General features: G+C 50.7%; 1 protein-coding gene across 1 annotated transcript; it reads right to left on the bottom strand.

Annotated features, from left to right (window-relative positions):
• Positions 1 to 3,520: 3,520 nt before the first annotated feature.
• On the bottom strand, positions 3,521 to 14,375 carry SERPINF2 (serpin family F member 2). The gene is made up of 9 exons (XM_035139313.2): positions 14,130 to 14,375; positions 13,214 to 13,301; positions 12,874 to 12,924; positions 10,746 to 11,151; positions 8,038 to 8,181; positions 6,840 to 7,043; positions 5,949 to 6,091; positions 5,467 to 5,671; positions 3,521 to 4,496 (listed from the first exon to the last, which is right to left on the bottom strand). Exons 2-9 carry the CDS (start codon positions 13,277 to 13,279, stop codon positions 4,159 to 4,161), a joined length of 1,557 nt encoding a protein of 518 aa, XP_034995204.1. The 5' UTR covers positions 13,280 to 13,301; positions 14,130 to 14,375; the 3' UTR covers positions 3,521 to 4,158.
• Positions 14,376 to 15,138: the final 763 nt, after the last annotated feature.

Below are 15,138 nucleotides of genomic sequence, written 5' to 3'. Positions count from 1 at the left end.
GCATGGCCAGCTGTGCTGTAAGGCAGAGCATAAGAGCCTGGCTGCCGGATCAGGGAGGAGTGAGAGACCCATCTAGTCCAGCATCCTTTCTCGCAGAGGCCAACCCAATGTCCACAAAGGGAAGCCCACAAGCAGGACCTGAGTACAAGAGCGCTCTCCCCTTCTACGGGGTCAGAGCATAATCACCATTGGCCAGTAGCCATTGACATCCCTCTGCTCCATGAAGCTTGCCCCAGCTGGAAAGGTAGAGCCTAGCAGAGCCAAGATTTTCTTGCCAGCAAACAAGTCCTGGGATTGGAGGTGTGCTGATAGTATGAGATGGGGTGGAGTCTTAAGCACCCACCCTGCACACATGTGCCGACAGATAACATGCTTTGTGGGTGCACACCCTTGTATTTATTCAAATGCTGGGACAGAATAATTATTAACCAACCAAGCTTAATTTCTTCATAACCTAGATGCTAGACTGCTAACCACTTTTCTTACTTTCTACTACTTTGGCAAAGTTTCTCATCCTTAACCCTGTAAAGAATGGCTTGAGAGTGTGGGCCAAACCTGATGAAGGCAGAGGGACGAAAGGGCTCAGCAGGAGTCTTGGTTCTCGATGGTCAGGGCTTTGCTCAGTTCTTTGCTTCTGCCCAAAATTCTGTTGTGGCAATAGGGTAAAGGTAAAGGACCCCTGGACGATTAAGTCCAGTCAAAGGCAACTATGGGGTATGGTGCTCATCTCGCTTTTCAGCCTGAGAGAGCCGGCGTTTGTCCACAGACAGCTTTCAGAGTCATGTGGCCAGCATGACTAAACTGCTTCTGGCACAACGGAACACCGTGACAGAAGCCAGAGCACATGGAAATGCCGTTTACCTTCCCGCCACAGCAGTATCTATTTATCTACTTGCACAGGCGTGCTTTTGAACTGCTAGGTTGGCAGGAGCTGCGAAAGAGCAATGGGAGCTCATCCCGTTGTGGGGATTCGAAACGCCAGCCTTCTAATCGGCAAGCCCAAGGGGCTCAGTGATTTAGACCACAGCGTCACCCGCATCCCCTTTACCTTTACCTTTGTGGCAATAACCTAACCTTGAGCATTCGTCCTCTGGGTGTCAGAGTCCCTGGCTAAGTATAGCGCAGAGTTTTGCTTGTTCAGCAGTGGGATCCTAAAATGAGGGAAGAGCATCTTATGCCATAGACTGCCAAGCCAGTCTGAAGACTTGGATGATGCCTTCCTAGAGCAGACTGCCACACATTCAAAAAGGAGACATGTCGTAGTCATGGAAGATTTCAACTACCTTCAAATATCTGTAGGAACTCAAACTCTGCCAAGAAGATGAGGTCCAACAAATTCCTCAGTTGCCTCTCTTGACAGTGACACCATCACCCTGAAGGTGAAATAAGCGACAATGGGATTATCTGTATTGGACCTGACCCTCACCAACAGAGGAGCTGATCAACCTTGGGAGGAAGTGATCATGTCCTCTTGGGTTTCATGATACAGAGGCAAGGGAAAGCTGAGTGTAGACAGACATGCACTCTGGACTTTAAGAAGGCCAATTTCAAAAAGCTTAAGGAACTGGGTGAGATCCCATGGACAGAAATACTCAAAGAGAAGATGGATGGGAGTATCTTAAAGGTGAAAAACATTGAAGGCCCATGTAACTACCAACCAGTCAGCTTGATGTGGATACCAGGAAAGGTCCTACATCAGATAATTAAGTCTTAGAAAAGCACTTAGAAAAGGATGCTGTTTCTCATGCCAGATGAATTTCATTTCTTTTTTTGATAGTTACAAGCTTGGTGGATCAGGGGAATGTTGTGGACATAGTGTATCTTGTTTTCCGTAAGACTTTTGACGAAGTTCCCCATGATACTCTTGCAGAACAGCTAATAAGATGTAGGTGATTGACTGAATCCAAACGAGTGCTCACTAAGGGTTCCTCATCATCTTGGGAAGGTGCCACAGGGTTCTGTCCTGGGCCTGTTGTTGTTCAACATTCTTTATAAACATATTGGATGAAGAAATTGAGGGGATGCTCATCAAGTTAGCAGATGACAACAAACTGGGAGGGGGTAGCTAATGCCACAGAATACAGAATCGGAATTCAAGATGACCTTAACAGATTGGAGATCTGGGCCCAAACTAACAAAATGAATTTCAAAAGGGACAAATGCCAGGTTATAAACTTAAGAAGAAAGAACCAGCTGCACAAATGTAAGATGGGGGATACCTGGCTTACCAGTAGTATATGTGAAAGATCTAGGGGTCTTAGTAGATCTCAAGCTGAACATGAGTAAACAGTGTGATGCAATAGCAAAAAAAGCTAATACTATTCTAGGCTGCATCAACAGAAGTATAGTGTCCAGATCAAGGGAAGTCATAGTACTGCTCTATTCTGCCTTGGTTGGACCACCTCTGGAATACTGTGTCCAGTTCTGGGTGCCACAATTTTAAAATGCCATTGGTAAGCTGCACTGTGTGCAGAGGAGGGCAACAAAGATGATCAGGGGTCTGGAAACCAATCCTTATGAGGACTGGTTGAGTATGTTTAGCCTGGAAGAAACCGAGAGGAGATAGAGCCACCTTCAAATATCTCAAGGGCTGTCACAGGGAAGATGGACCAAGCCTGTTTTCTCCTGCTGCGGAGGTTAGGACCCAAGTGAATTGATTCAAATGACAAGAAAGGAGATTCTTGCTCAACATTAGGAAGACCTTTCAGACAGTAAGAGCTGTTTGACATTAGAACAATCTGAAGAAGTGTCCATGCACACGAAAGCTCATACCAATGGCAAACTTAGTTGGTCTCTAAGGTGCTACTGGAAGGAATTTTTTTATTTTGTTTCGACTACGTCAGACCAACACGGCTACCTACCTGTAACTGACATTGGAACAGTCTCCCTCAGGAGGTGGTGGACTTTGCTTCATTGGAGGTATTTATGTCGAGGTTTGATGGCCATCTGCCAGGGATTCTTTAGCCATGATTCATGCATTCCAGGGGGTTGGACCAGATGACCCTGGGGTTCCCTTCCAACTCTACCATTCTATGGAGAGAAGGTTTGAGCACCTGGAGGGGAGCAGTTTGCTGGTCACAGGTGTGCAATATGGGGAGGCAGTCTAATGGATTCCGGAGTGCAGCCAGAAGCACATAGCAACTTTCAGGTCCACATTGTGACTGCTTGTGCAGCTGCTTTATATAAGGAGCTGGGAATACAGAACTGGGAAGTCCTAACCAAGCTCAGCCTCATCTCCCCCATGAGTCACTGGAGATCCCCAAGCAATTCTCTCCCCACACCCAATAGCCTCCTTGTTTATCAAGGCAATTGGCATTCACAGTCATACTCTCTCACACACATGCTCTGTTGCTACAGCAATGTAAGTGTAAAACAGCCCAAGTGGGATTTTGCACAAAAAGGGAGGGGGGACTTTACACAAACCCAACAAGCAAAGAGAACAAAGACTCCACAGTGCTCTGCAATGCCCTTCTTGAGAACTGTATGCAGGATTCAAAGTGCACTCAATCACACACATTAGTGGCAACAGGCATTAGGATACCAGCAGGTTTATTTTCCTAGCAATTCCCAACACTCTTATTTTTTCTTAGCTTGAGTTGTGCAGCACTACGCAGTCTATTCTGTTGCATTTTTGTGGCCACTTGAAAGGAAAAGTTGTGGTCTGGATATATTGTGGGGCTGCAATACTGAAGAGAAGCTGGTGCCAAGATGGGAAGTGAGCACGTGAACTCCCTAGGGCCTGGGCTGCTGCTGCTGCTGCTGCTGCTTGTATTCTCTGCATCCTTTTATTTCACGGCACTCACAGCTCATTCATATCTGTGGCCCTTCAGATTCCTCAGCCAGTGTCCCTGCAGAATATAGAGCCAGAGGAGGAGGTGCACCCTTGGGACCTTTTGCTTAGCTTTAATTCTAGGGCGAAAAGTCTGCAGGTCAGGGTGCAGGATCCCACCCACAAGGGCCACCGAGAAGAAGATGAGTCTATAGGGCCATATTTTATAGCTTGCAGAACTGGGCACAGGATGGCAACCCACACCAGCAGCCAGTTAGGTGAAAGGGTGGCTTTTTGTTTTGCTTTCTGGACATTTGGGGAGAAACCCTGACTGGCCACAAGACACTTGCCCTCCTGGGTTTCATGCATCCTGGAGGCCTCTGTGGCATTCAGGGCTTCTCTTGGTCCACGGAGCAAGGAAAGAGCTTTCCCTCATTTCCCACAGCACAGTCACTCATCTTCCTCTCCTGAGGGGCGCTGGGGTTGGGGTTGCGGATGGCGCCCAGGAAGAGAGGGATGCCAGTGGTGTCCTCTTGGATGATGAAGAGGAAGGGCTGGTTGAGGTTGAAAGCAGAGAGGGAACGGTACATAGAGACACTGGTGGCGGCTGATGCCTCTACCCCGGCCTCAGAAAGCTCCAGGGCGGCTCTATGCTGGACACTGGAGACCACGAGGGGACCCTCCGTTATGAGGCGGAAATTTGGGGCAGAGAACAGCTCGCCAAGGCCTGCAAAGAAAGAGAGAGGAGTGAGGTCAGTGCCAAGGGGGAAGCTGCAGGCTTCTCTAGAGAGAAACCAGCCGTCGGTCAGGGTGGTGCTGGTTCAGAACATCAGCAGCGTTTGTGACCCAAGACTATTATCAGGGCTGTGCATATTTAGGGGATGAGGAGAATTTCTGCACCCACCTGCCCCCTGAATTCTGCCACTGCATTAAAATCGTTCAAATGGAGTGCCTGTATGTTTTTACTAAGGAGGCAGAATTTCTGCTGCTTCCAAGACTAGCTTGAAACAGAACCTGGACTTCTGGAGTGGAGATGGCAGAAGAGTTAGGAAAAAGTCGCACACGTTTAATCCATGAGAGAAAGAGAAAAAACCGCTGTCAGTGACTTGCTTGCAATACCAGAGCAGCCCATTTCGCACAATTAAACCTCCACCTGGAAGCACCTGAAGAGTCACCGTGGAGGAAGCAGAGGGAAATGAGGGCACAACATCCACTCGCCAACATGCCCTGCTAAGTGCCTGGAAGCTCTTTCCAACCTTCGTCTGGTGAAGACTGCAGAACATATCAGAAGCTGCCTGCGCCCATTTCAACAGATAATGTTGTGCGTAACAGGAGCACAAGACAGGGACTGTATTTAACACAGGGATCTGCCTTGCATGTCAGGAGTGCGGAACCTGTGGATCTCTGGCTCTCCTTGGACTGCAGCTTCCACCATCTTTGACAGCTGGCTTTGCTGGTTGCTAGGGCTGCCGGGAGGTGGAGCCCCCCACTTCTGTGCCAACTGGCAGCCGTGGCTTCTCCAGGCTTGGGGCAGGGGGACAGAAGCTGGGACCTTCTGCATGCAAAGCAGGAGTTGTGAAGCATGACCCATCAAGCTGTTTGAAATAAGGCAGGAGGTGGCTGAGGGTACCCAAAACCGTCCTGTAAAGGAGAAGAGTGAAGCAGGCTGGCCCCCTCCCTCCCTCCCTCCCTCTTACCCAACTGGCGGAGGGCTTGCTCTAGGTTCAAGTGGTGCTGCAGGTGGAGTTTGGGCATCTTCACCATGGTGGGCCTCTCCTTGGGGAAGTGGCTTTGGAAGTTGGCCTGGCTGAGATCAGAGAGCAGCCGAGAAAAGTTCTGCTCAGGGTGGTTTGGAAGGATGGCCACAAAGCTCGTGTTGCCCTTGAAGGGGAACCTGGCCACCTGGGAGAGAAGCACAGGGAAGAGTCAGAGCAGGGGCAGCCCAACAGAACATGAGCTGTGGATATGAAAGGGCAACTGCCAGGAGCAGAGGAGAGGAGCATCAGCGGGGCAGCCTTTGCCTTGAGCCTTCCTCTTGTGTGCTCCAGGGGCAGGAGAAAGGCCCGTGCCCACCCCACGTGGGAAGGCCAAGGAGGCCAGCACTCTCCCAAGCACTTTAACCTGGTGCCAGACCCTTTGGCAGCGTTGACAACAAAAGTCCCCCCCCCAGCTACCTCACCTGGACATCGTGGGCATCCAGGGTGAACCAGCTGAGAGGGTAGACGCGAGCCCGCATCATCTCCACGGAGACGGTTAATTCATCATCCAGGTAGAATGTGTCAGGCTCAGTCAGAAGGGGATCAAACTTGTTCTTCCAAAACCCTGCCCAAAAGGGGAATAAAAAATTGGTTGAGGAGAGGAAAGGCAGCGTCTGGAAACCAAGCCACCTGGAGTCCCGTGTCCAATTCTGGGCACTACAGTTTAAGGATGATATTGACAAGCTGGAAGGTGTGCAGAGGAGGGTGACTGAAATAATGAGGGTTCTGGAAAACAACCCTTAAGAGGAATGGTTGAGGGCGCTGGGTATGTTTAGCCTGTGTAATAGGAGACTAAAAGGTGCCATGATAGTCATATTCAAATAACTGAAGGGCTGTCACAGGGAAGATAGAGAAAGAGCTTATTTTCTGCTGCTCCAGAGGGTAGGACCTGAGCCAATGGATTCAAACTGCAAGAAACTGATGATTTGGAAGAACTTTCTGATGGTTTGACAGTGGAGTGGGAGGTGGCGGACTCTCCTTCCTTGGAGGTTTCTAAGCAAAGGTTGGGTGGCCATTTGTCAGGGATGTTTTAACTGTGGTTCCTGCATTGCAGGGGGTTGGACTAGATGGCACTCAGGGACCCTCCCAACTATGATTCTATGACACTTGTTTTTCTTGTAGGTGGTAAAAAGTACGGTCCATAAAATCACAACAACAATATTAAGTTATTAGGATGGATTAAAATGGGAGAAACAGAGGCCTTGTTCACACAGTTACTTCTTGGGCTGCTGCAATAACTTAAAGGCTGGCTGATCTGCTGGCTGTCCCAGCAAGTCAGGGGGGGTGGGGTGGGGAGGAGCAGCTGAGCTCACCTCGGAAGTGTACCGCATTGAGCAGCAGCATCACGACACTGGCCGGCAGCTCAGTCAGCATGGTGGAGATTTGCCCATGGGTCGCGTCTTTCACCCAGGTGTTGATGGCAGCCAGGTCTGCCTCACTGTTCCCAGACAGGGTGGCTGGCTTGGCTCTGTAAAACTTCTCCGAGTCCTCCAGGAACTGCTCTTTCACTGGGAATCCTGCAAAAGCACTTGATGTGAGGCAGTCAAGAGTTTCAGCCCTCCCCCTAAGCCTGCTAGGATTCTCCCCAACCCATTTTGCATGGATTTCCCTTCCCCCCCCCCTGCACTCGAGGTCCTTGGGATTCAAACTTCTTTGTGAATAGCAGCTGCCAGGGTGGGGGTGGGGACTCTTGGTCCAGATTGGGACAGAGAGGTGTGCTGACCCCTCCCAGTGCTGTTGTCCTAATGAAAACTGCTACCACCCATCCAACCAATGCTATTTGCACCATTCACATTATGGTGCAAATAGCAGCTGGGGGTGGATGGTGGTGACTTTAGTTGGGGTAAGTACATGGGCAAAAGGGTTAAGAAAAAGCATGACTATTCCTCTCCAGTCCCAATATGGATTCCCCCCCCCTCCAATCCCTCAATATCTGCAATCCATTAAAGGTTTAGTAGAGGTTCGCCTGAACCCTTCTATCCCCAGCTAAGTCTCTGAGATCACTCACAGGAGTGTTGCTGGTTGTTCCCCGAGTTGGTGAGGATCGTTTGACAACAACGAGAAACCAAGCCTTTAGTGCCATTAGCCATGTCCTGTGGAACTCTCTACCACTGGAGATTCAGTGGCATCTTCTATGCCAACTTTTAAATGCTTTCTAAATATAAATATTTATATTCTGCCAGCTATATTATTGTTATTGTTATTTTGTTATACCCTGCCTTTTCCCCTGACAAGCCTACACAGGCAGATAAGAATACATCTCCCACAATGGTCTACTAATGTTAGTTTTTAATTCTTTGGCTTTTAACCTGTTTTAAACTTTTTATGATTTTACTTTCTGTTTTTATATTGCTATGAACCATTGTGATACATTTTTTAATGATACAGCAGTATACAAATATTTTTTATAAATAAAATGAGAGAAATTCAAGCCCGCTCTTCCCTCTCATGCCCAAAGGGCAGGCTCGCTCTACTTCTCCTATTCCACACCTGCCTGTCCACACCTCTCACCTTTCTGTAGGTAAAGCCGGGCCGCGATGCTGAGCGTCGTCTGGCTGAGGTGCTGGGAGACAGTGCGCAGAGCCTGGTGCGGGCAGGGCACCGACTCCACGTGCAGAGCCTTCAGCAGTTGCTGCTCGGTCTGGTTGGCTGCGCCTGAGAGGGAAACCAGATTAACAGCAGCACAGTTAACGCTCAGCTAACCAGGGAACATGGTAACCTGACCCTGCAGACGCAGCAGCACTGAGCATGTGAGCATGGCAGTCGGGCGTGGAAGCCCTCTTGCTTGCGTTGGGCCAGTGGCCCAAATTGAGAAAGGTTCCCTGGCTGTAGTAACACTCTTAGCGTACTCTCATGTTCCTCCAGCCAGTATATGTCAGAGTTATGAGCATGCACACAGATAAAGCCTTCCAGTAGGATTCTTGCCAGCAAAGACTAGCAGAAGACCCTGAAATGGGGTGTTTCAAAGGTGGGCTGAGCAAGGCTGAGATCCATTAGATCCTGAGCCACTCTCACAGCTGGCACTCACCAGCTTAATTTGCACATGCATTTCCACCAACTATGAAAACCACCACAGGAGAGCTATGAGCTGCCTTGCTGAAATCTAAGGTTTGTAGGTGCACAAAAATATTTTGAAAACAGCTGCCTTGGGGTTAGAATCATAGAGTTGGAAGAGACCACAAGGGCCATCCAATCCAACCCCCTGCCAAGCAAGAAACACCATCAAAGCATTCTTGACATATGGCTGTGAAGCCTTCGCTTAAAGACCTCCAAAGAAGGAGACTCCACCACACTACTTGGCAGCAAATTCCACTGCCGAGCAGCTCTTACTGTCAGGAAGTTCTTCCTAATGTTTAGGTGGAATCTTCTTTCTTGTAGTTTGAATCCATTGCTCCGTGTCTGCTTCTCTGGAGCAGCAGAAAACAACCTTTCACCCTCTTCTATATGACATCCTTTTATATATTTGAACATGGATATCATATCACCCCTTAACCTTCTCCAGGCTAAACATGCCCAGCTCCCTAAGCCGTTCCTCATAAGGCATCGTTTCCAGCCTTTGACCATTTTGGTTGCCCTCCTCTTGTTCCAGCTTGTCAGTATCCTTCTTGAACTGTGGTGCCCAGAACTGGACACAGTACTCCAGGTGAGGTCTGACCAGAGCAGAATACAGTGGTACTATTACTTCCCTTGATCTAGATGCTATACTCCTATTGATGCAGCCCAGAATTGCATTGGCTTTTTTAGCTGCTACATCACACATGTCAAGTTTGTGGTCTACCAAGACTCCTAGATCCTTTTCACATGTACTGCTCTCAAGCCAGGTGTCTCCCATCCTGTATTTGTGCCTTTCATATAATTTTTTTTGCCCAAGTGTAGTACTTTACATTTCTCCTTGTTAAAATTCATCTTGTTTGCTTTGGCCCAGTTGTCTAATATGTTAAGGTCATTTTGAAGTGTGATCCTGTCCTCTGGGGTATTAGCCACCCCTCCCAATTTGGTGTCGTCTGCAAACTTGCTCAGGATGCCCTCAAGCCCATCATCCAAGTCATTGATAAAGATGTTGAATAAGACTGGGCCCAAGACAGAACCCTGTGGCTCTTCCCACTAGTCACTACTCTCCAGGATGAAGAGGAGCCATTGGGTTTGGTCAGTCAGCCAGTTACAAATCCACTGAATGGTAACATTGTCTAGCCCGCATTTTACCAGCTTCTCCCCACAGTGCTCATGCCTTCCCATTGTTATTCCATCTCTCTTCCCCCCCCCCATTTTGACCCCCGTGATGTGCGCCCACATTTCCAGTCACTTATCTTTTCCTGACTGCCTTACTAACACAGACATCATAAGTGTCAAAAAGGCTTCACCTGTGCAGATACACCTGCATAAGTTCCAGAGCAGTTAAAAATGTTGCTTAGCTCCCTGGCAAGTGTTTTCACAAAGCCCAGTCTGTGTTTGAAATATGATTGGTCGGGGGGGGGGCAGAAGGTGATCTCGCCTAGGGCGCAAAAAACCCTAGCACCGGCCCTGTGGGCCACTGTGCTCCCAAGCGCTTGTCTCATCAACCAGGAGTGAGAGAGTTGCTGCTGTAGGCCCTGTGTTAAAGCAGAAGAGGGCTGAAGGTCTTTCATCACACAAGCAGGAAGAAGGAGGCTTCCGTGCTTAGCACTCTGTTCTCCTTCAGTAACAGCACCAGCGTTGCCGGCAGGAGGTCTCTGGTTCAGGCCCCAACGGCATCTCCAGGCAGGGCTGGGAAAGACTTCCTGCCTGAGACCCTGGAGAGCCACAGCTGACAGTGTGGGAAACACCAAACTAGACGGACTACTGGTCAGACCCAGTACAAGGCAGCGTCTTCTGTTCCTACTCCTCCCATCTCCATTGCAGAAATTCTCAGACTGTGCAGCCAACGAGGCTCCTCATGTGCTGGGAGAAATTCAGCTAAGTGGAGTCCAGAGCACTCAGTGGCTGGCAAGCTGCTTTGCTTTCACCCCTGCCATCTCTGCATTGGTTATTCATTCAGAGAGATGACCGAATTGCCTCTCCTCGGAAGAGGCTGCCCCACACACTTAGGAGCCACCACTACTTGGAGGGAGAGCAGCACCTCACCTTTTCCACATCCTAAAAGCAAAGCCCTTCATTGCTGTTAACCATGAATAGCACCTTCACTTTTGAGTTCAGAAGAAGTCAACAAACCGGCTGTCTTTGAGAGATTTGGGGATACTGACCTAGAGCCAAGTGAGCCAGTGCCAGGCTGATGCTGAGCGGAGAGAAGAAGAGGTTGCCTTTGCCGTTCTCCAGTTCCACCTGCCGCAGGAGGTTAGCACCCAGCTTCATCACAGCCTCGGCCACCATGTGCGTCTTCTCCAGAGGGATGTCCCTGTCGCAGCTTCCTCCATGGTCGTCCTCCTGGGTCTCTGCCTCAGAAGAGCTCTGGGGCTCTCCCAGCTCCACGGCTGAAACCTCCTCTGCCAGGCTTGGAGCAGAGGGTGGCAGCAAGGTGCCAAGGAGGCCCTCCTGGGTCTTGGATGAAGGTGGGAGCACCTCCGCCTCAGGCAAAGCAACCTCCGGCAGCAATGCTTCTTCCACCAATCCATCTGCTTCATCGCCCTGTGAGGAAATGGGCCCTTGGAGCTGAAGGTAGGGAAGAAAGAAAGAATGGGCAGCTAAGTCTGGGAGAGAAGGAGACATATGGGTAGCTGAGGGGCAGAGGATGGGCTTGGCAGGCAAGAGGGCCCAGGCTCACCCTCTAAAGAAAGAAGCACCTTGTTTTCACTCTGGGAAAAAGCTGGCGAGTTCTCCGCTCATCAGGAGACCAGGGAGCTGCTGCCAGTCAGAACAGGCAGTGCTGGACTGCATAGACACAGAGACTGGCCTGGTAGATGGTAGTTTTCATAAGCATAAGAAAGGCCTTGCTGGATCAAACTAAAGGGGCCCCATCTGGTCCAGCCTCCTGTCCTCACAGTGGCATCTGAATGCCCCCAAGGGAAGCTCACAAGCAGGACCTGAGGTACAACGGCAGCACTCCCCCCCCTTGTGATTCCCAGCAGCTGGTATTCAGAGACAGAACACATAAATGAATCAGAGCCAGCCTAAGTATTCCTTAAACCAGGCATCCCCAAACTTCGGTCCTCCAGATGTTTTGGACTACAATTCCCATCTCCCCCGACCACTGGTCCTGTTAGCTAGGGATCATGGGAGTTGTAGGCCAAAACATCTGGAGGGCCGCAGTTTGGGGATGCCTGCCTTAAACCCTCATAAGGCAGCTTACAGAAAAATAAAAGCGAGACACAAAATCACATTTCAGTAAAAACCAATCACTTAAAAGCAGCATAGGCTGGAGAAAAAACCTGAAAGAGGTTTCAGCATCAGTGGCATTGTCAGGTCCTTTAAGACAGAGCTTGTGCCCTTCCAGGCGTCTCTGAACCGCAACTCCCATCGTCATGGGAGTTCTAGTTCAGCAGCATCTGAAGGGCCAGCAATTGGTTCTCCACACCTGCTTTGGGAGAAAGCTGACTGAATTGAGTGGGTTTGCAAGGCCCTTTTAAAAAGCCTCTTCTGGCAGGTTGTTCTCATGATAGTGTCTCCACTGAGGAAATCCTGCATGCGCTTGATTATTTTACCTTTAATAGTACTTCTCAGCAATTTACCTGGAAGAGACGCCAAGCCTGTAATTTCCTGAATCCCTTTGTAAATATTGGTGTTGCACTGGCTGCTTTCCAGTCCTCTGGGACCAAGGACACTCTTTGGAACGGTACATATTTTTGTTAGAAGATCAGTTTCACATTTGAGTTCCTTAAGAGCTCTCAGGCAATACCATCCAGATTATTCAGCACGGCCTGCCATCTCTCTTGCTTGCCTCTGTTCCCAAGACTCCCTTTCTCGAAAATGTCACTCCAGGCTCAGGGATCTGCCCTGCATCTCCTGCAGTGATTCATCCTCTCCACCATCTCCTTTTGCACAGCTTTGGCTCCCTGGTTGTCCAGAGGCCCAACTTCCAGAAGGTGCCCCCCAGCACCCAACAAAACCAAGACCTTCTTCCTGGCAGTCACATGCCCAAGCCCCTCTTCGGGGAACCTTTTAGAGAAAGCTGCCTCAACAGGTCCTGTCTTTGAACTTTCTACTTGCCAACCTAAATTCTGCTTCCGGGACTGGCTATGTTTGCTCATGCCATTGGTGTTGGCTTCCATATGTATATTATTAAAATGTGGTGATCCAGGACTAGGACTATCACGCAGCAATGTTACCCGCCCAGCTCTCCATTCCCAAGTCTCAAACTCGACACAGTATTTGCCTTTTCATTAAAAATAAGCAAATCTTTAAAAAAGAGAAGCTGTGGGATTCATCTCCCCTTACCTGGAGAATGTTCCTCTGCACATCATCATCAAAGGCATGGGCAATGGACACCTAAAATAATAGAATCTTAAGAGTTGGAAGGGACCCCCCAAGGGTCATGTAGCCAACTCCCTGCAATGCAAGAGCCGTAGCTAAAAATCCCCGACATCTGGTCATCCAACCTCCTGTTTAAGACCTCCACCACCTTCCCAAGGCGAGGCTGTTTGTTCCACAGGAAGGAAGCCCCCCCCCCACTAGTTGGGAGACCAGCAGCACATTTCAGGGGCCAGTCCCCCCACGGCCCCCACGCCCTCTCCTGCCCCTGCCTGTCTCCCCGCGAGTCTCCCTCGGCTGGACTTACCCCGTGGTGCAGAGCAGGCAGGCCAGCCAGCAGGAGCAGCAGCAGAGGCCAGGGCGGGGCAGCCATCTTTTAACAGAGGGGAGGAAATCTGCCAGAGATGGGCGGATAAGTGATGCCTAGAGTTGCTTCGGGGTCCCGTCCCCCCTTCAAGACAGACCCGAGAGACGCTTTCCCTTGAGCCATCCCCTGGCGCCCCCCCCAAAAGGAGATCTCCCTTGAGCCATCCCCTGGCAAGCCTCCCTTCTGCCATCACCCTCTTCTAGACTGAGGGCTGCAGACATTTAAATTTCACCCCGCGTCCCTTGGAGTTAGCACTTTGGTGGTTGCCTGTTGCTTTTTGAAAGGAAGATCTTCAGGGACTCGCTCGGTTCCTTAGCGCTTCCTGAGCGCAAGGGAGGGGAGAGGAGGAGGCTGAGCCCCCCCCCCCCGCTGCAGGCCGAGAGAAAGGTCAGGGGTGGGTGCTGGAAGCTCAAGCTGGTGCGTGGGTGCGTGAAGGCGCGCGCTCTTTCCCTTTCACGGCCACAGAAGCCGTGGGTAGCGTAGTGAGTCAGTGTCGGACCTCGGGAGAGACCCGGGTTCAGATCCCGCAGCTCAGCCCTGAAGCTCCCACGGGCTGTGAGCCTGGGGGCAGTCACTCTTGCCTCTCGGCCTAGCCTACCTCGCAGGGTTGTCGTGGGCATTAAATGAGGAGGGGGATAATTGGACATGCCGCCTTGAGCTCCTTGGTGGGATATGAAATGCAATTAAATTAAGAAAAACCAGGAAAGCAGAGCCAGGAGATCCCCCCCAAGCCCCGCTTAGCGAAGCAGTCTCTCTCTTCGCTCAGAGGAACCCAAACGGCCCATTGCGCAAGGATTCGAAGCTCTGGCTCCCCTCTTCCCCCCCCCCCCAGCTCAAGCCCCCCCCCCCATCTCACGTTGGTCCTGCACGGGGCTCTTCCTTGCACCTCTCTCCTGCCGCCGCCGCCGCCACTGCCGGCTTCGTGGAGGGGGGGGGGTTGCAGAAGTGGCCCCCAAGTTTCGCCAGGGACCAAGTGCAGGAGCAACGCCTACTTGTGGAATCTCTCCCCCTTCCCCACTACTTCACCACCCTCCGTGGGCAAATATTGACTTTTTCTGCATCTGGTTAAACATTTCTCCGGGAACTGTGTGGCGGCGTAGGAAGGAACCTGAGCAACAGGACCGAGCCGCCTCCCCGCCTGCTGCCCGACGTGTGTTTGGGGTGGGGGGTCCTCTTAGAGGGCAAGAACGGGGGCACTTTGCACCCCGAGCCTAGCTGCAGCCTCCGTGCAGAGGCGAGCAACGGCCCAGCTGGGACTACCGAGCCCTCAAGCACCCGCCCGCTGGATCCTGGCCAAAGCTTAGGCATCTGGGGAGCGGGCAGCAGGAGCAGCAAGAAAGGGGGAAACGACTCTCGAAACTCTGCGTGCAAAAGGGACATGCACTCCCCCCCCCACCTTGAATACAAGAGCTGGGTCAGGCGGCGGCAGCTGAACAAACAGCCTGCCTTAGGAGAAATTAAGGAACATGCCAAAGTGAAGTTCAAGGATTTCCAGTAGGTGTACTCCCTGCAAAACTTAGCTGAATGCTACCTTAATCATTCCTCCCTGCTTGGCTGGAAGCTGCTTGGCCTTTCTAGGCCTCCTTTGAAATCAACTTCATGGAACTGTAGAGTTGGAAGCGGCCCCCAAGGGTCATCTAGTCCAACCCCCTGAAAGTCAGGAATTGCAGCTTTGCCTTGCCTAGAGCGCACTCATAACCTTGACTATGCGGCGTGTTTGTTTCTTGCAAGGGGCTGGACATACGTTTACTAAATAAATAAATAGCCAGACTATCTCACTATCTGGCACAGATTAACTACAGAAAGTTTTGGAACATCTTGGCCCTTTTGTGGCGCCCTGTTGTCCCTTACGGAGGAGGTGGTCT

The sequence above is a fragment of the Zootoca vivipara genome, chromosome 15, assembly GCF_963506605.1.
Source record: "Zootoca vivipara chromosome 15, rZooViv1.1, whole genome shotgun sequence".
NCBI lineage: Eukaryota > Metazoa > Chordata > Lepidosauria > Squamata > Lacertidae > Zootoca > Zootoca vivipara.
The sequence above is the reverse complement of the archived record's forward strand: the minus strand, read 5'-3'. Positions and strand labels throughout refer to the sequence as shown.